Source organism: Arvicanthis niloticus, chromosome 12, assembly GCF_011762505.2.
Source record: "Arvicanthis niloticus isolate mArvNil1 chromosome 12, mArvNil1.pat.X, whole genome shotgun sequence".
Taxonomy (NCBI): Eukaryota; Metazoa; Chordata; class Mammalia; order Rodentia; family Muridae; genus Arvicanthis; species Arvicanthis niloticus.
The window spans coordinates 4,365,190-4,385,588 of record NC_047669.1 but is presented as its reverse complement, the minus strand read 5'-3'; the positions used below and the strand labels follow the sequence as shown (position 1 = coordinate 4,385,588).

The 20,399-nt window shown below is 56.3% G+C and overlaps 1 protein-coding gene across 3 annotated transcripts; it reads left to right on the top strand.

Annotated features, from left to right (window-relative positions):
* Window positions 1–11,155: 11,155 nt before the first annotated feature.
* Window positions 11,156–18,623, top strand: Tbx1 (T-box transcription factor 1). Of its 3 annotated transcripts, none has more exons than XM_076942627.1 (9): window positions 11,156–11,277; window positions 11,944–12,063; window positions 13,166–13,505; window positions 14,929–15,030; window positions 16,044–16,215; window positions 16,760–16,915; window positions 17,348–17,415; window positions 17,499–17,599; window positions 17,880–18,623. In XM_076942627.1, the coding sequence occupies exons 2-9, from the start codon at window positions 12,030–12,032 to the stop codon at window positions 18,341–18,343; spliced, it is 1,437 nt and encodes a 478-aa protein (XP_076798742.1). In that variant the 5' UTR covers window positions 11,156–11,277; window positions 11,944–12,029; the 3' UTR covers window positions 18,344–18,623. The 3 variants fall into 3 exon arrangements, with proteins under 3 accessions (XP_076798742.1, XP_034371154.1, XP_076798741.1); XM_076942626.1 differs by having other exon boundaries at window positions 11,171–11,382; XM_034515263.2 differs by having other exon boundaries at window positions 11,168–12,063.
* The last annotated feature ends 1,776 nt before the right edge of the window (window positions 18,624–20,399 follow it).

Sequence of the window (20,399 nt, the reverse complement as noted above, 5' to 3'; positions counted from 1 at the left end):
CTCAGTGTGTAGAGCATTTCGCTAGCGTGCATGAAGACCTAGGTTACCATTTCAAGGACTGCAGTGGAACCAGGCATGGCAGGCACACCTAAAACTCAGCACATGAGAGGTAGGGACAAGGGGCATCGTAAGATTCAGGTCATTATCCTTAGCTACATAGCAAGTTCCACACCAGCCTGATGGATATGGAGAAAGGAGTCCCTTATGTACTGCTGACCAGAGTGAAAAGTAGTCTAGTTGGGTGTTGATGGTGCACGCTTTTAATCCCAGCACTTGGGAGGCAGAGTCAGACAGATCTCTGAGTTCACAGTCAGCCTGGTCTGCGTAGTGAGTTCCAGGACAGCCAGAGCTACACAGAGAAACACTGTCTGGAGGGTGAAAAAAAAAAAAAAGTCTATTCATTAGGGGAAACAATCTGAAGTTTCCTTGAAAATTAAGAATTAAACTCCCATTTAATTCAGCAGTCTCCAACCAAAGGAAATGAAAGAGGCACTGACTGCACCCTCATGTTTATGACAGCACTGTTCATGACGGCCCAAACATAGCAACAACCTGAATATCCACAAACAATGAATGTAAATAGAAAACGCAGTGGTATACAACTCCACCATTAAGAATCCTGAGATCCAGGCTGAGCTTGGTGGTGCTTGCCAGCACTTGGGATATGGAGATAAAATAGTCAAGAACTCATGGCCATTGCCGGCTACACAGGCAGCTCCAGGACAGCATGCAGCATTTGAGGCCCTGTCTCATAACACACTGGGCCGGCTGGAGAGAGAGCTCAATCAGTTACGTGTTTGCTGTGCAAACATTAAGATCTGAGTTCAGTCCCAACACTCAAGATTTTAAAAAGTGGGTGCTGGAGAAACGGACACAGGAGAATCTTTGGATCTCAGTGATCAGCCAACCTATCCTAATTGGCAAAGATCCTGTGAGAGACCCTTTACCAAAAACTAAGGTGGATGGCTCGTGAGGAACATGCCTGAGGTTGACCTCTGGCACTGACAGTCACACACATACACATGCATACATGGATATGCACCTGTGAACACATGCAAACATACACACTCTTCTGTACACACACACACACACACACACACACACACACACACACACACACAAAGAAACATGATCTCCATTTGCCAGAGTAGAATGATAGGAAATGTCATATCAAGGGACAAGCCAGCACAGGAAGACAGATTCTACATGTTGTCACTCACAGTCTAAATGATTATCTTCTAGAGTAGAATGCAGGTTGTCAGGACCTGGGGAGCTGAGGGGGAGCTGAGGGGGAGCTAAGGGGGGGGCTGAGGGGGCTGAAGGGGGGCTGAGGGAGGCTGAGGGGGGCTGAAGGGGGGCTGAGGGAGGCTGAGGGGGGCTGAGGGGGAGCTGGAGAGATCCTGATCGGGACATGTGGTTACAGTCAGACAGGAGAGGGTAGAGAGACCTTCGGGGTAGCAAAGTACCTTGGGGTAACTATAGCTCATAAATCATATTCTTGAAGAATGCCAAAAGAGCAAATTTAGGTGTCCTAGAAGCATCATATAATTCTTCAAGGTCATGCCTTTGCTGTCTGCATCTGACAATTTCCACAGTGAGCACATACACACCTCAGTGTGTTGTATTGTACATGAGAAACACTTAATGATCTTACCTGTTGATTTAAACAGTAAATAAGTTTGAACACTTTAGAAGTAAAAAAAAAAAAAAAAAAAATTAAACTCCAGCTGCTCAGAGCAAATGTTTTGAAAGCATGCAGTTGCAAAAGTGCCCTGAGAGGTGGGTGTGACAGCCATCGATCGGCCATGCAGAGGTCCAGTGGGAGTGACATGAGCTTCACTGAGACCCCTCTCCTATGCTGATTTGAGGGTTCTGGAGCAAGAAGACCCATGGGCTGGTCCTGACTCTACTGGAGCAAAGGGTGACTTCCCTGCATCACAGGCCACAAAGCCCCAGCTCCACCTCATAAAAATTGCTTTAGCTGGCCTCAGGGGCCACTCACCAAGACACCAGTTCTTTTTGCACATTCCTCAGATGTGAGCCAGGTCCCTAGCCTTGGTGTCTTGGGGACCTTGAGCTAACCTGAAAGGAGAAGGAGGCACTACTGACAGATGCTGTCTGGGAAGAGCAGTCCTGAGAGTCCCGGAGTAGAAGACCATGAGAACAGAGCCCAAGACCCCTCAGCAGCAGCTCAGTCCCAAGATCTACTCTTCTGACTGTGGTAACAGGTCAGAGAACCTAGGGGGATGCAGGGCCAGAGGCTTAGTCCACATGGGATCCAGGACCAAGACAAACACAGAAAGTCCACATGATGTCATCCAGCTCCTGCCCAGCCTGCTCCCTGCTGGTGTATCAAGGAGTGCTACCTCAGTTGCTCCAGGTACCCCTTGACCTCCAGCTTCAGTGGGCACCGTGGTTGTTCGCAAACGCCTCAGGGCCTGCTAGTTCCCAGTGAAGCATGAGACAGCCTGGCGCCTGCCCACCCACACACTGTGGGGTGGCTTCTGGTCACTGGGTCCTGGCAGACACAATGGAGGGAGGGGCTGGACCATCTTTGGGCACCAATAAAGGCTCCTACCCATCTGTCTGTCTTCCTAGGACAGCTTGTATAACTACACACAGAAGGATAGTGCCTCCATGCTGCTGTGGCCCCCTTCCCTACCATTTAGCCAGCTCTATTCAGCTCCTCTCAGCCTCAGTTTCCCCATCTCTGGGAGGATCCCCTGGGAAAAAAACCAACCGACTAATTAGGACCTGCCCCTCCATCCTAATCCCAGTGTTGAGCTTGAGCAGTCCATGCCTGACCAGAGGCCCCTCCCCCTCTGTGGGTCACCCTCACATCACCTCAGAGCTTCAACAGTTTAATGGGGAACCACATGGGGTAGTGGCTTCTATCAAAGCAGAATGGACCCAGTCCCTAGCCTACCTTGAAGACCCCTGTGCTTGGCTGCATGACAGGTCCTCCCAACTGAGAAAATCTTTGTAACAAACTGTGTGGTAGAAAAGGCAGAACCAGCTTAGTCCGGGGATGATCAGGGTACTCGCACTGGCAGGGAGAAGGCACTGCAGAAGGATCTGGTGGGGGGGGGGGGGGCGCCTGGGCTGTCAGGCCAGTTCCCTGTTCCACAGCTGTCTCAGCTCCCATCTCCTCAACCCGCCCCAGGATTCCTATTTCACTGAAGAGATTAAGACCACCTGGCAAGAGCCCCCTCCCGATAGCCTGCCCTGGCCCCAGCCCCCCAGCTCTGCAGCCCCTCCCCCAACCCATCTTTTCCACCCCCACATTCCCACAGAGCCTCTATACCTTGTTCTGCTCTGCTGTGGCCCCGACACCACTGCCACCTTATGGTTGCCTTGAGTCACCTCCACGTGAAGCCAGGCCACCCCCACCATACAAGCCCCAGGCCACCCCCTACCACACAAGCCCCAGGCCACCCCCCACCACACAAGCCCCAGGCTACCCCCCACCACACAAGCCCCAGGCCACCCCCCACCACACAAGCCACAGCCACCCCCCTACCACACAAGCCACAGCCACCCCCCACCACCACACAAGCCACAGCCACCCCCCCCACCACACAAGCCCCAGCCACCCCCCACCACACAAGCCCCAGGCCACCCCACCACCACACAAGCCACAGGCCACCCCCCACCACACAAGCCCCAGGCCACCCCCCACCACACAAGCCCCAGCCACCCCCCACCACACAAGCCCTAGCCACCTACCAAGATCCCAAGGGTAGCCACCAGTAGCTGTCCCTGTTGTGGATCCTGTTCACTGACTGCCCAGACTCCTGCCATTCTCGGCTAATGGTTGAGGGGCAGGACTGGCTGGTGCTGTCCTGACTTGAGGTTCTGAGCTTGGGTCCAGGAGCCTCAGCCAGCTCAGACTCAGGCAAATGCAGGAAGAACCTTGCTTAGCTCTGGGAACCACAGCTCTGGGCTCCCCCATTTGTTTGTTTTTTAGAAATTCCAAGCTAGGTCAGCAAAGCCCCAGAGAAGGGATTTGTCAGGGCCTGGGTGGGGCTAGGCCATGTTCTTGGACCTGGGAAATCCAGGCTTCATTGTGACCAATGGAAATTGAGCAGAGGGTGCCTAGCTGGACATTTCTGGAGTATACTCCTGGGGCTTTCTCTCTCCCAGTCCCAAGCCAGACGAGAGTGTGATGCAGGCAATGGTCATCTCAGAGTGCTCAGGGAGCAGCTGGGATGTAGGACGGCCGACATCAGCAGAGGAGGTGACTGAGAGGCAGCATGAGTTCGTTCTGTCCTTTTTCCAGGGTCTCTGGCATTCTTCCCATTGTTTCCAGGTGACAACACAGTGAGAGGCCAGGGGCCTAGCACAGCACCTACCATGGTGAGTAGTGCCATGTCACTCTCTTGATTCCTCTCCTCTAAAAGGACAAGATGATATGGCCACTGTCACAAGGAGCCCTCCTTCCCTTCAGAACCGCACTCCATGCCTTTCCCACATCTGTATGGGGTGGCACTAGCAGGGCTGGCAGAACCTGGCCAGCACACTTGTCCCCCACCAGGGAGTCTCCATATCTCTTACGCTGTAGCCAAGCCTCTGCTCCTATCAATCCCTGGCGGCTGGGCTTCCCTAGGGCCTGTTACACAAGGACTCCCTGCATCTTGCCCTTCAGACACCTCTGCTCTTTTAGCCTCCCTGCTGTATGACAGCAGCGTCCCTGTGCCTGTGACAGGCTGGACAGCTAAATCTCCAAGCTAGTGGGAGCTTCCTGAGAAAGTGGAGCCAGGGAGAGGGTGGAGATTTGCCTTCATGGGCTCTGGGCACATGGGCTCAAAACACCAGACTAAATTTCTGGCCAAAGCTCCGGCCAGTGGGGAAGTCAGAGCCCTGGAGGCTCAACAAAGGGCAGAGAGGACAGAGAGAGGCAAGAAAATCCTTATGAAAAAAAGCTTCACCACAAATTAAAGAATTTCTCTAAGTAGTTCAACTCTGTTGTCACAATGAGTGTGAGGATATGAATTGACTGCCCACCTCTCTCTCTCTCTCTCTCTCTCTCTCTCTCTCTCTCTCTCTCTCTCTCTCTCTCTCACACACACACACACACACACACAAGTTTCAATAGGCATGTGGAACAGACCTATAGTTCCAGCACTCAGGTAGGTATGAGAGGTCAAGGTCACCATGGCTTCACAGTGAGCCCCTGCCTCAAACAAAACCAGAGTGTTCTCTTTTGGGGGGAGGGGCTAGGAAGATGCTCAATGTTTAAGAAGACTTGCTGCTCTTGCAGAGAGCCTGAGTTCAAATCCTAGAAACCACATGGTGGCTCACTGCAGCCTGTAAGTACAGCTCCTGCAGGAGACCTGACTTGCACAGGTACTGTACATATGCTCCCCCACAAATACACCTATGCATGTATGTAAATAAACTAAATCTATTGAAAAATATTCTCTGTATGTTTATTTTACTTTGTGTATCTATAAGAAAAGCAACATATGGAATGATCACCAGGATCCTAGGTCTTCAGACCTGACTTATTTACCAACACACCAGACTCAGGGCTAGCAGCTTAGTATGGACAGTGTCTTCCAGGTAGGTTCATTCTAAAGGGCCATCTTTACTGATGTGTTCCCCTGGGATGTTCTTCTAGTACATAGTGTTCAGGACACTGACCTGGACAATATGCCCTTCCCCCACAGCCCATCACCTGACTGTGTTATGTTTAGCAAACAGCAGATATGACTGAACTAATATATTTAATTCTTCCTTTACTGCACAACAGCAGGTTCTACAAGGGCCTTGTCAATCAAAAGTCCACTTAAATTTCCAAAATGTGTGTCAACACCAATGAAGACCAGTTACAGCAACCTCTGTGGGCGGTAAGCCTGCATGTGTGACCCGAGCTGTATGTGTGCACGCTGGGCAAGTGTCTGCATGTACAGTATGAATGTGTGTGTACTTGTACTCATGTGTCATTGTTCCTGTCCAGTTCTGTGCAGGAAGACAGTTATGCCAATGGTGGCATACGTTATGGTATGCTCACATGTGTGAACATTCATGCCCATATAAGCATTCATGTTCAAATAAAAATGCTGCTGTGTGTATGACAGTATGTGTATTGTTGGGGTGCTCTACAGACAAGAGGAATCTTGCAAGAGTTTTGGCAAGGCTTTCTGGCTGCTCACCCTGAATCAGCACACCTCCTTAGAGCTAGCTGGTTCCTTCTTTGGACAATGTGGTACCTCCTGCTGTGCCCAAAGAATGGGGAGGGGAAGAGGCTGTTTTCCTCAGCTGCCTGCTCCACAGGTCACCTCCTGCCACCCCCCTAGCCTGAACCTCAGCCTTCAGAGATCCTGTACCACACCTCTGCCTGACAGTACCTGGGGTAAGGGAATCATGTCTAGAAGATGGACAGCGGACTCCCCATGTGGCTGGCTCCTTCCGCCAAGTGGGCAGCTAAGTCAACAGGCTCAGACCCTGGCTGTCCATCAGTCTGTCTGTTTGTTTGTTTGTTCTAGAGTTGTGGGGACTTCTAGCTTGCAGGGGGTCCTGGTGACCTGGGAGGATAGTATTGCCCATCCAGCCTGACCATGCTTCTCACTAGATCCTCAGTGGACATCTTCCTGGACACTTGGTCCAGAACACAACAGCCATACTGTTTGTATGGCAGGCAGCCAGGGGCAGGAGACCAGCAGTGTGTGAGGCCGTCCTCTTAACTGAGGTGAGGGCCCTGTCTTCTCCTCTCTCATTACCTCACCTACAACTGTATCTTCCTTCTCCATTTGACAGACTGCATTGACTGCAGTCATCAGTGCCCCAGGACCTAGACATTCCAGGAGCCACAGTGGGTCAGCATTTGTCGTGAGACAAGAGCCAGGTGGCTCCGCGGTGCAGGAAGAGTCCCAGAAAGATGGAGCCAGCAACAGCAAGTCAAGTAACTCAAACCACCAGTCCATCAGCAAACTGCAGGCTGCACACAGAAGACTGTTCCTCATTCTGGCCAAAAGCCTGCTCAGGGGCATTAGCAAGGCCACCAGGATGGCTCTCTGAATCTCCTGATCCTCCTCTGGGACATCCGACTGTAGGTCTAGGGTATTATCCCCCACTTCCAGGAACCCTGCTTGCTGCAGTCCGCCACAGTCCACAGTGCTGAGCTCTTGTTCTAGGAGGCCCACATAGGGTAGGTCACATGAGGTGGGCTTGATGGAGCTTAGACTAGGAAGGAAGGGAGGAAGGGGGCATGGACCAACAACGGGATGAGGGGGACTTGAGTTAAGAAAGGGGTCAGCTGGGCTGTGGTGGTGCACTCCTTTAACCCCAGCACTCTGGAAGCAGAAGCAGGAGGATCTCTGCATTGGAGGCCAGTCTGGTTTACAGATAGAGTTCCAGGACAATCAGGGCTACATAGTGAGACCCTGTCTCAGAAAAGAAAGAAAGAAGGAAAGAAAGAAAGAGAGAGAGAGAGAGAGAGAGAGAGAGAGAGAGAGAGAGAGAAAGAAGGAGGAAGGGAGGGAAAGGGAGAGGAGAGACGAGGAAAGGAGAGGGGAGAGGAGAAAAGAAGAGGGGAGAGGAGGGGAGGGGAGGAGGGAGAGGAGAGGAGGTGAGAGGAGAGGAGGTGAGAGGAGAGGAGGTGAGAGGAGAGGAGGTGAGAGGAGAGGAGAGGAGAGGAGAGGAGAGGAGAGGAGAGGAGAGGAGAGGAGAGGAGGTGAGAGGAGAGGAGAGGAGAGGAGAGGAGAGGGGCCTCTCAGGGCGCACCATCTCTGAACAGTGTCCCTGCTGCACCGGGAGCCACCGCAGCGCCTACTTTTGGCTGGGTACAGCAGCGTTTGCACACGCGGCGCTTGTGTTAGTGGTTGCATATGCACGCTCTGGTGGGATGTACGACCTAGATTTTGATGGGACGTAGAGCCTCCAGCACGCTCCCCAGTACAACTTACCCCATAAAATTTCCCAATGTTTGGCCGCTGGAGACCAGGGTTATTTGGCCCTAGCTACTGTGAGGCACGGTTCTTACCTGCGTGCCTCCAGAGCCCGGGGGTGGGGTGGGGGTGGGATGACGGTCCTCCCGATCTGCCCTTGTCCCCCAAGGTCACCCAGAATGACTTGGTTACAGCCTCGGGCCAACGATCTACGTGGAAAGACTGACGACCGCGCGCGCCCGAGGGGCCTGGGTTCCTGCAGAGGCAGCCGCCAGGGGGCTGGAAGCGGGAAAGAGCTCAGAGCCTCCCGCAAGCCCGCGGCTCCCGGCTCCGACGAAGGTCGAACTCCCACCCCTGAGCCTCGGAGACTCCCGCGCGTCCTTGTCCCGGGCGCCGAGGCAGAGCTGCCGACGTCAACCCAGAAGTCGGGGAAGTTGTTCCTGGCATAGCCACCGGCTTCTTTTGAGTCCTTGAGGCCGCGTGCAGACAGGAGATGGAGGCAATTCCCAGCTAGCAATCCTGAATGAATTAACCGGGTCACGTAAAGCCCAGCCTCTCTCCGAGCCTCCCTCAATGCCTGGGTCTGCCCTCCATGTTGTGATTTCTGGAAGAGGGGATCCTTGCGCCCGATCTCTGCGCGGGTCCACCTGTATGCATTTTTACTCCAGGTAGCCAGGAGTCGATGCTGGGAGCCCTCTGGGCCCGCGCACTTTGTTCGGGGAGCCAGGAAGGCCTAAGACCGGTGGGCTGTCAGGGCCGCCGGAGACGAAGGTGCGCAGGATCAGTGCGGCTGGCAGCCAGCTCCGAGAGGCCCGCGTCTTTACAACAGACGGAGTGAGGAGTGGGGCCGGTAGGTGTGAGGGGCTGATTTGCCCGCTCCCCTGGGGCTGCCACGTGGACCCAAGGGAGGCGGAGCCGAGCCAGAGGAGGCCGGCAGGATTCTCTAGGGGTCTGCTCCCTTCGCACTGGGAACTTCAGGAATTGTACTAGTTTCGCGTCTGACCCTGCAGAGCCGTAGAGGCCGACCAAGGGGTGTGTGAGTTGCGGCAGAATGCAACGACAGTGCTGGGTGCAGCCAGGAGCCCACACCGCCAGCCACAAAGCCCAGGGTTCAAGGGGGAAATTTTTTTGAAAGTAAATATAAAATAAAATTAAAAGCAAGCTGCGGGGCTTCTCAGCCCCATTCTGCTTCCCCAGTCTCAAGTCTCTGAGCCCCACGCCTTCTCTCCCAGCAGTCAGTCTCAAAGTTAGACCTCAGTTTTAGGGCCTATAAAATGGTCTTGTCAGGGATGTCAACCTCCTGCCTCAAGCCTTGGAGAATTGCAGGTCTTCCCACTCTGCGTGGCATGTGGAGAAGCAGGGGGTTCAGCCCAGGCCTCGACCCTGCATTGCGCCGTCAGGACTAAGAGGTGTAGCTCCTGACCCCTGCGCACAAACCCCCGGCTTGCAGTCAAGCCCCTTACGGCTACGGTGGAAGCCTCGCCGGCAGGGGGAGCGAGGCAGAAGGGAGCGGCGGCCGGTGCAGGTGAGGGAGGAGCATTTCCCGGGGGTGAGGCTCTGTGTCCGTTCTGAATCTACGCGCATGGGGTGTAGGACTACCCAGTGGGTTCATTCCTTAGCGCTGCGGGCAAGAAACGGTCGTGAGGCAGCGTCGTGGGGAGAGGAGCGCTGGCCAGTTACTGGGCGAACAGGCATCGACCTCACAATTTCCGTGCTGCGCCCAGGGAAAGGGCGGTCCTAAGAGCCGGGTCCTGTAGTGCTAGGGGCGTTTGCTCTACAGCAGACGGGAGGCTTGGGTGGACTCGCACTTGCAGGGTTTCGGGTTTCTTAAGCTAATCTTCCTAGGGGTTCAATTTTTCTACTGTAATGGCTAGTGTGGGGGAAGAGTTGGGAAGGAAGGATGGGAGTGACCGAAGAGGTGCCTATCCTATGCGAGTGGAGCGAGCATGCTAAGAGGGGCCCCTCACAGGCGGCCAGCCTTTGCTCAGGTGGATTGTTTGCTGTGAAGTGTTTACTGACCCAACTGTGGATTGCAAGTGCAGCCCCAGCAAGAAGGGGTTAACGGAGACTAGGAAGACTTCCCTGTCACTGCAGGTGACGCTGGGCCATCAGGATGGACCCCAGGGCAGACCCAGAGCAACCCGGAGTTTCAGAGGTTTTCACTTTCACTTCTCAGTATTAGCCGCACTGAGGTCCAGGATGTGACTGCAGCCCTGGGAGGGGGAGGTACTGGGGAAGACCTGAGCTCCTCCACCCTGGGATGATGTGCATCCCAATAATACAAAATCACCTGTCAGAGCAGAGCCCTGCCCTACATCCTCACATGGGACTCGACTTACAGAGACTATCTTTGATGCTGTTGTATCTTTGCATCGCTACCTTTATGCACCTGCCCAAGAATGGGCTCTCCTATTGAGCTGGAGACAATGAGGTAACCCTGTTCTGGAAAGAACCCTCCTTAGGCCTGCCCCAGGCCAGTGACACAGATCACTGTCATTGTCAGTCCCCTTGAATGGCCAGCCACTTGAGGACCAAGGAACGACTTCCCGACAGCCTTCTTTTCTTAGCATTGTTTTCCCAAAGCTTTCAGGGGCACGCTATGGCATCAGTCCAGTTACACACACCACCTCTCCCACACCCCAGTCTGTCATACAGGTCCCAGATACCCTCTCCCTGCACTCCTGGCCTTGATCCTTGATCCTTCCACTTAGTAGCTGCTGCAGCCCCAGGGATGGAGGCCCCCCAGACTGCCAAAAACCCAGGAGAGGCTGCATGCACCCCACTACATCCTGAGTCAGTTCAGCAGAAGGCCTACAAAGTCCTGGACAGAAAGGCCTTGGAAACTGGGCCTTGTCTACCAATCGTTAGTACAGTCTAGGAGGTTCTGGGCTTCATATCCTGTGCACAAAGGGCATGGGATACTGAACGTGCCAGAGAGCCCCCCCACCCATCCCCACCGAGATAGTAGGTGAAGGGAAGGTACAGGAGAAGTGGGCACTGATGTGGTGATGTCTTGAGGCCCGAAGGCTGAGTGCCTGGCCCTGCACCTTAGCAACTAGGCCTTTCCTGTGGGCAGGCTGGCTACAGGGTGAAGAGGGGACAGCACCCCACCATGTGGTCTAAATTTCTCCGACGTGTCCTCAGCTCCCTCGGCCAGCCAGGCCCCGCCCCCAGTCCTCCCTGCGCCCCGCTGGTGCGCAGGGAGGTCGGAGGAGCGGGCACTGCCCACCCTCCGGATGTAAAAGCGTCCTGGCCAGAGGCGGGCGGTGCGCGCGGGGTGCGCGTGACGCTGGGGCTCCCGGTCTTGTGCGGCCTGGGCGGCGTCCCACGGCTCGCTTCCCCACCACGAAAGCAAGCTGACCCAAGGGGCCAGTAGGGGCAATTGCTGGTGAGGTCCAGCTCTGCGGCACGGAGGGACGAAGGACTCCGCAGCCCTGGGGTTATCTGCCCGTGGCCTGTGCGAGAGCCGGAGCCGAGCCGCTCTCTTACCCAGGTGCAGGGGCCGCCGGGGAGGAGGTGGAGGCAGGTGGGGCCAAGGGCAGGGCAAGACCCAGGCAGCCCCCCAGTGCCTCGCCAGTGCCCTGCCATCTCAGACGGGGTCTGAGTGCTGCTCGAGACATAGAAGCTTCTCCTTTGGGGCTGTAGATTCTGGTGGTGGCTTCGCAGAATAGAGGGGACTCCCAACCTCCGCAGAAGCTGCAGGATGTTCAAGGGGCGTTGGTCACACAGGGCCCCGGGAGGACAGACCAGGGACAGAGAGCTTGCGAGGCAGGAGGGCCCTGAATTTCCAGGGCGCTCCAACTGTTCAAACTCCCGGGCCAATATTGGCTGAAAATGGGGGGGTCTCATGACGCCATAATCCCTTGGGCCCTGGACCGGCGGCTGTGAGTGGCACCACAGGCCCCCGCCCCCGGGCCCCCTGCTCTGGGCTGGGCGCGGTGCGGCTGGGCGTACGCAGTCGGAGGCGGCGCCGGTCAGGCCCGGGCGCCTATGGACGCGCGGAGCCCGCTGTCTGCCCGGGCCAGCGCGTTCAGCATCGCCTCTCTTGTTGCAGCCGAGGCCTCGGAGGGCACCGCCCACCGGGGCCCCAGGCCCTCGGACCGGGCGAAACTTCGCCGGCTACCAGGATCCCCAGCCGGGATGCACTTCAGCACAGTCACCAGGGACATGGAAGGTGAGCCTTCTGTCCGCGTCTACACCGGCAGGCCGCCCGCCGGCCCCCTGCTGTGAGGCCCCGCGGCCATGCGTGTAGAAAGGAGCTCTAGGCCGGGTGGGCTTCAACCTTGAAGCTGGGACTCTGGGACAGGAAGAAAGGGCGGCATTCCCCAAAGCCAGTCCACCCACCATTCTGGGAGTCCAACCTCAGGGACTTAGCACAGACAGTGGTTACATCTTCCAGAGAGAGGACAGCAGGGGCCTCTTTGAGCTGGAAGAAGGAAAGATGGTTAGAGAAGAGTCGAGGAACGCGGTAAAAGGAGGGGGCGGGGGAAACAAACAAACAAGCAAACAAACAAAATTACAAAGCAATGAGAGCAGCCAAGAGGAAAAGAAAGAGAGAAAACAGAAAATATGACAAAGGTGAGAAGGAAGACACACGCGAAGGGAATAAAGAGAACGAAAGAGAAAATGAAGGATAGCGTGAGACAGAAATGTAACTTCATTAAAGAACAAGAGAAAGGCTGCAGGTTTTATTTACGTTTGAAAGGGCAAAGACACGAATAATAGAGAACACACAGAAATAAGAGGAAGAGGTTAGACAGAAGAGAAGACATGAAATTTTGAAAGTGGAGAGAGTGACACCGAGAAATGAGCGACAGGCAGGGAGTTAAGAAGAAGCTGTAGCCAGAAAGAGGAGACAGAATGTGAGGAAAAGTTGGAACCAGGGACACAAAAGGTAGAGGAGCAAAAACTTGGGGAGTGTCTGGCGCAGAAGAAAAGCCAGCGCGCGCTGGCGGCAGGAGGACCGAGCACTGGCCCGTCGTCCCCGGAGCCGGTCGGAGCGGTCGGGGGGCCCGGGCCCGCGGAGCCTCGGCGGGGGAGGGCGGGGGGAGGGGCACGGGCTATTGTCTCGGCGGGGCGGGGCGGGGCGGGGCGGCTCCGCGGGGCCGGCCCGCGGGGTGGGGCGGTGCGGCCCGGGACGCGTGCGGCGCAGCGCCCGCCACTCGGCCCGCCGCGCGGGACGGCGCTCTGATCGGCGGCGGGTGGCCTTCGGGTCATGATCTCCGCCGTGTCCAGCCCGTGGCTCACGCAGCTCTCGCACTTCTGCGACGTTGCAGCCTTCGCGGCCAGCAGTCTGAGCGGCCTGGGAGCCCCGTCGCCTGGCGCCGACCCGTTCGGCCCTCGCGAGCCGCCGCCACCGCGCTACGATCCCTGCGCTGCCGCCCCCGGTGCCCCGGGCCCGCCGCCGCGCACCTACCCTTTCGCGCCCGCCCCCGGGGCGGCCGGCAGCTCAGCGGCGGAGTCCGAGGGTCCGGGGGTTAGCCGCACGGCCGCGGCCAAGGCGCCGGTGAAGAAGAACCCGAAGGTGGCCAGCGTGAGCGTGCAACTGGAGATGAAGGCGCTGTGGGACGAGTTCAATCAGCTGGGCACCGAGATGATTGTCACCAAGGCAGGCAGGTCAGGCGCCCCCTCCCCGCGCCCCTGCCCACGTGCGTGGCGTGCCTCTGACTGCGTGTCCAAGGGATGCGCGGGAGCCGGGCTGGAAAGCGGATGGAGGTGCAGCCGGGCCACCTGCGGGTCCGTCTGGCTTCTCTGCTGACCCGGCTCCAGCGACAACCCGCGGAGCACCAGCCGCGAGTCCTGGGACTCTTCGAATTCGAGGGAAATCTGTGGGCCGAAAGTGCGCCCGGCCGCGGCGGGTAGGCAGCTGCCACCTAGGAAACTCCCCGTGGGTTTTGTTCGGTCTGTACGGCAATCTCAAGAACAAACATCCCTATTTGTTTGGATAATTTTAGGAGAGAGTTAAGACCCTTAAAAGCTAGTGCGCTCATTTTCCGGGAACTCGAGACCTGGTTTTCTTGGGCCTCAACTTTGGCCGCTTGTGGGCCCAGTTCTTCACAAGCCTGGCAGGGTATCCGTGCCAATCGTTTTGTTATTTGTTTTAAGGGCCGAGAGGGAAAAGGAACAATTGCAGATGCTCCCGATTTGACCAGTAGACAAAGGCGGGTGCTGAGTTGTGTCTAATGTACACATCAGCTCCGTGGCCAAGGAGGCTCAGGGCCTGTTTGCAAAGCCTTCTCGAGGTTTCTGTTTCCCTGCTGTGCAGCTCTCCCTGGGGGAACCTAGGCCTGTCCTTCGCTACTGCTCTGTGGATTTTCTCCAGGATCTTTAGTTACCCACACCACCCAACACAGCCTACTGAAGACAGCAGCTTGGCCTTCTGGTCCGGGGCAGACGAACAAGGGCCTTGAGTGCCACTGGAGGGGTTTAGAGGAGAGGGAGGAAACAGGAAAGCATACGCTGAGTCTTTTGCAAACAGATTCTTGGGGGAAACAGGGATTTGCCTGTGTCCTACAGAAAGTCGGGAGACTCTGAGAGTTGACTGTTGGAGTGCTGGGGTGTCAGTGTGACTGGGGGAGGGTGTTTGGGATCACTACAACACCGGTTTCACTTTGTTGGAACCGGGAACTCTTTCACTTTGTTGGATGAAGCCAGGGAGGCTCTGAGAAGGGGAGCGAAGTCCCGGGACCCAGATCTTAGGTATCCTGCTGCTGGCAAGGCCCAGAAAGTTCTGGAATCCCTGGGGCAAGACTGTCTGTGTAAGCAAAGAAGACCCGAACAGGCTTTGGGATTCTGTAGCTCGGTACCTAGTTAGCCATTTCTGTGTTTCAGAGAAGGACCTGGGGCCTGACCTGTTGCTGCGTGGCCCAGAGTTGGATAAGGGCCTACTTGAGGTTAGAGAGTCAAGAAAGCAGCTAAAGAGAGACCTGAAGGAAGGGCTGAGCTAGGGGCTGCCAGGCCGGAGAAGTTAGAGCGGAGATCAGTCCTGTACTCCCCTACCTGAGGTGACCTGACCTCCCTACCCCACCCCCACCCCCAGACGAATGTTCCCCACCTTCCAAGTGAAGCTTTTTGGAATGGACCCCATGGCTGACTACATGCTTCTCATGGACTTTGTGCCCGTGGATGACAAGCGCTACCGGTGAGCAAGCCCTTGGGACCACTGAGACACAATGTGTGTTCAGGGGTGGGTGGGTGTGCTAGAAAAAACCCGAGTCCCTCCTGCTGACAGACTTCAAATGCCACCCAAGCCAAGTAACTCTTTCATGACTTGGCCCTCCTGTACTGGCCGCTCCTCAGCCTCTCCTGCCCTGCTCCGTCCTCCCTCAGATTCCACCCTATATATTCTGAGCTGCCTCAGAAACTCACTGGTGGAAGACCCTCCTGAGCTTCTGGCAACAGGCAGCTCAGATGCCTTGGCCTGTGCAGTCTGCCACTTTCCCCGTGTCTTCTGGTGCTGGTCTTTCCTCTTCCCCATTTCTAGAGAACCTTCGGTTCCAGAGCTGGGCCGGAAAGGTGGGGTAAAGACTGTGCAGGGCGGGCCTGGGCTGCTTGGACAATTAATAGTAATTAATACAGGGAACACTGCCGCCCTGTGCCTAAAGCCACCGGCCAGTGACGCCAAATCCAGTCTCCGACCTTCTGGGCCCTGGGGCAGGCAGACCCGCTTGCAGCGAAATGGAAGGGGGGAGTGGCTTCCTCTCTTTCTGCACCTACGTTTCCCTCACCTTTTGTGTGTTGGGCCTTAGGAAGTTTTTTAGTTTATTCACAGTCTCCCCTCTTGCCGCTGTGAATTGGGAAGCTTGATTTCACCAAGAGAACAGACAATTCTAAAGTTCTTTCGGGGTTCAATCTGCACATGGACGGGGGTCTTCTTGTTTACCCTATGTAGCATGTTTACCCTATGCAGCATGTTTACCCTATGTAGCATGTTTACCCTATGTAGCATGTTTACCCTATGTAGCATGTTTACCCTATGCAGCATGTTTACCCTATGTAGCATGTTTACCCTATGCAGCATGTTTACCCTATGTAGCATGTTTACCCTATGCAGCATGTTTACCCTATGTAGCATGTTTACCCTATGTAGCATGTTTACCCTATGCAGCATGTTTACCCTATGTAGCATGCCCCTCTCCCATGATGTTGTCCTAGGTATGCCTTCCATAGCTCCTCCTGGCTGGTGGCCGGCAAGGCAGATCCTGCCACACCTGGCCGAGTGCACTACCACCCGGACTCACCGGCTAAAGGCGCACAGTGGATGAAGCAAATTGTGTCTTTCGATAAGCTGAAGCTGACCAATAACCTGCTGGATGACAATGGCCATGTAGGCGACCCTTCTCTGGCTTCTGAGCTGTCCCCTGTTGTAGGCCCAGAGCCCCCACTGACTAGAGACAGAGGCAGTACTGGGGCAACACTGGGTTGCTGGCTTCTGACAGGATGGCCTCTTCGAGGAGGTCACCTCCCTTCCCTTTCCCACTGTGAGCTCAGGTGGGGGGGGGGAGGCTCTTTAATTGTAAAGCTGATACCTCTGTGAGAAAAGGGCCGGAGTCTTAGGGAATCCCAGCCTGGGGGAGGGGGCTCCTGCTCGTGGAACTCTGTCCCATAGCTGCCACCCTGTCCAGGCCTAGGGCAATCCTTGGGGTCCTAAGAAGTAAGACGTACAGTGCCATCATTTGTCAGCTGAAGCAGAATTTTTTCCCTAGAGATCGTCAATGGGCGGCAGGGCCTATATAGTCTTTAGAATGAGGGGCTTGCCCACATTGGCTAAGCAAGCTCACTGTTCTCTTAGCCTTTGCTTGCTTCTTGATTCTGGCCTGAATCTTCCTCCAGCCTCAAGGCTGGAGCTGACCCCCATCCTTGTCTTCCAGATTATTCTCAACTCCATGCACAGATACCAGCCCCGCTTCCACGTTGTCTATGTGGACCCTCGAAAAGACAGTGAGAAATATGCAGAGGAGAACTTCAAAACTTTTGTGTTTGAGGAGACACGCTTCACTGCAGTCACTGCCTACCAGAATCACCGGGTGAGGGTCTGCTGGGGGGTCGCGGGGAGAGGCCCGCCCAGCCTCCTATATCAGCTTGACCTCTGTATCGGCAACTGTCACTTCAGCCTGAAAGTTTGTTTTCCAAACCATTCCGGAAACTCCCCATCAGAGGCCTGCTCTGAGGCTTACCCAGATTCCTAGGGCGCCAGCTCAGTTGCCCTCTTTGTGCTGGGAGGCTAAGGAGGCCGGAGGTGACCACATTCCCATCCCAGTCAGGGACATGAGTCTTCTTCATATATTTGGGCAGGCAACGGTAGATCTGGTGAAAGAGAAGGTGCATCGTGCTGGGGCGGGGTGCAGTTGTGGGCCCCTTCTCTTCCAGATAGTGCTGAGGGCCTACTAACCATCCCCTGCCCACCGCTGCCGAGGTCGGGCGGCGAGCGCGGTTAGTTTACACCAACTTCCCTGCAGATCACTCAGCTTAAGATTGCCAGCAACCCCTTCGCCAAAGGCTTCCGGGACTGCGATCCGGAGGACTGGTGAGTGCCCTCAGAAGAAAAGGCAAGGGCCAGGGCGTTTGGTCTGGATGCCTTGGTGACATGATCCCACTCCCCTTCCTCAGGCCCCGGAACCACCGGCCCGGAGCACTGCCGCTTGTGAGTGCCTTTACTCGCTCTCGGAATCCCGTGGCTTCCCCGACGCAGCCTAACGGCGCGGACAAAGGTAGGACCTGGGGTCGTGGGATCGCGGCCGTAGCCCGTGCGCGCTCGCTCCACCCGGGTCTGCCGCCGCACCCGGCCTCGCCCGCACCCTCGGGCGTCGCAGCTTCAGCAGTTGCTCAAGGAGGCGGCGGGCGGGCAAGCGGGCACTCGCTCTCCCGCCCGCCACCCCGCCTGCCGCGCCCCGGACGACGCGGGGACTGGGGTTGGAGTGGGGGCTGTGGCTCGGCAGGTGCGCCCCGACGGTCCCTGCCCCGCGCTCAACCTCCCGGCCCTCCTTGCAGACGCGCCAGAAGCCCGGCGCGAGTTCGATCGTGACTCCGGACCCGCAGCTCTGGGCGACGCCACGCACCCGCCGCAGCTGCTGGCGCGCGTGCTGAGCCCCGCTTTGCCTGGGCCTGGCGGCCTCGTCCCGCTGCCCGGCGGATCCGGAGGGCGCCACAGTCCCCCGCACGCCGATCTGCGCCTGGAGGCGCCGGGCGCATCGGAGCCGCTTCACCACCATCCCTACAAGTACCCAGCCGCTGCCTACGACCACTACCTCGGGGCCAAGAGCCGGCCGGCGCCCTACCCGTTGCCAGGCCTGCGCGGCCACGGCTACCACCCGCACGTGCACCCGCACGCGCACCCGCACCACCACCACCACCCGGCGGTGAACCCGGCCGCCGCCGCCGCTGCTGCAGCAGCAGCCAACGTGTACTCGTCCGCGGCCGCGCCGCCCGGTGCCTACGACTACTGCCCCAGATAGTGCGCCCGCGTGCGGGCCCCAAGGGCCACCCAAGGACGCGCTCCCCATCTGGGGAGCCATGCGGGCCTCCCGCCCGCTAGTGCCAAAGCTCCGTCCGAGGCGGAAGGAAGTGGTATTTATTGTTCTCCGCGAGACCGCGTCGCCTCCAGCCCGGCAATTGCAGTGTAGACGACCCGAGTGAGCCCCGCCTGCGGGCGGTGTAGATACGTGTAGATATGTGTAGATACTGTAGATACTGCACCGGCGCCGCTTTCATAAACGGTTTCGCCTCTTTTGGAAACTGCCGGTCTGGCTATTCTTTTGCATCTAATTCAATGGGGTCGGGCGTCTTTGGGATAGAGGGATTTACTTAGTCTTCCCAGCTCTGGTCACTGGTGTGGGCGTGGAGCAAGGGTCTCCTCAGCTCTAATCGTCCCTCCCCTCCCCATGAGATCACTGCCTCCCTCCAGCAGCAGCGCCCGGGGTCCACTACAGGCTGGGCGCGTGGTTTCCCGGGGCTGTCACTTCAGTTTTCCACACCTGCAGCTGCTGGTGCAGGGTTTGGGCCTGAACGCTGACCTGTTTACAGGACTAGACCTATAAGTTTTTCCGTGTTGCCGGGAATGATGTTCGGGACAGGACACTGTCCATCCGGCCTCGAATGGCATGGGCGGAAAGACAGAAACAAGCGGCGGGCTCAGCTCTTCCAGCGTTGCCCTGTCCTGGCACCAGCCCAGAGTTGCGTTTCCCCCTGTTTATTGACTTTATTCACTGAATGTCCCCACAGAGTGATGGGGGGGGGGCGCACAATAACAGTGGTCATGAGTCATCTTGAAACTCCCGTGTGAAGCAATTTTTCCCAGGCCAGGTGGCTGGGTGACCTGTCTCCATTAATTCAACACCATCGAAGTGGCCAAAGGAACCCTTTGATCCCTCCCTTCCTGAGCCCCAGCAGGAAGGGCCAATCAAAGGCCAGCCAGAGTTAAGGCTGGCTTATGCCTCAAATAAATGGGAAATGTCAGGTTCTATCTCTGCCCTTCTGATTCAGTGTGTTCATGGCACTTGTCCCCATCAGAGACATGCCTTCCTTAGGCACTTCCACATGTCAACCCCAAGTCAGTCCAACCTGTCTCATGTCTGACCTGTCCCAGGTTGGGTGGTCACCCCCTTCCTTCCAAGAGCATCTAGTCCATAAGACCAGAGGGGACAAAGCTGTAAGGACGCTGCTCCCTTGAGCACAGCTATGGACATTTATTCTCAGCTTCTGCCCCTAACTTCCTTCAAGTTTCTGTCTATAGGTGACAGTGGGCTCTGTTCAAGTCCACCTGTTTCATACTGGCCTGAGGTTTGTCCTGCAGAGGGCAATGGTCAGCTTCAGGCAGCCCCTCTCCCTCACGGAATGCAGTCCTTTCACATTCTTTCAGTTTCATTAGAGCCTCTGTGTTATTTAAAGCTGAAGTGAGCTGTCACAGCATCCAGTTTTTGTAAGCAGGGTTGAAACAGACACACAGAGCAGAGACCCTAAGTGCAATTCATTGACTTTGAAAATATCCCTACTCCCACAGGGCTGGTGTTCATAAGAAAAACTGGGCCACTGCCAGCCACGTGAAAGGATTCACTGGTGGGATTCCTAGCGCTAGGTGCTCAGGCACTGAGTGTTGACCAGAGGCAGCAGAGAAGGAGTACTCTCCATCAAGACTCTCAAAGCCTAGGGTTTCTTCCCTCTGTCCCAGGGATGAACCTGAGCACATCTTGTAAACAGGAGGCTGATCCCATGGAGCTAACCTCCCTACAGGCAGGCGGCTGCCTCCAAACAGCCCTTGGCTGCCTTATAAGAAATACTTTCCAGAAGTTACTTGTTCTGTGATGGCCCATCTGGTTTTCTTTGGTTGGAATACACACACACACACACACACACACACACACACACACACACATATGGAGAGAGAGAGAGAGAGAGAGAGAGAGAGAGAGAGAGAGAGAGAGAGAGAGAGAGAGAGAGAGATTGCTATGTAGACTGGCTGTTCTGGAACTCATGATGTAGATCAGACTGGCCTCAAACTCACAGAGGAGTGTG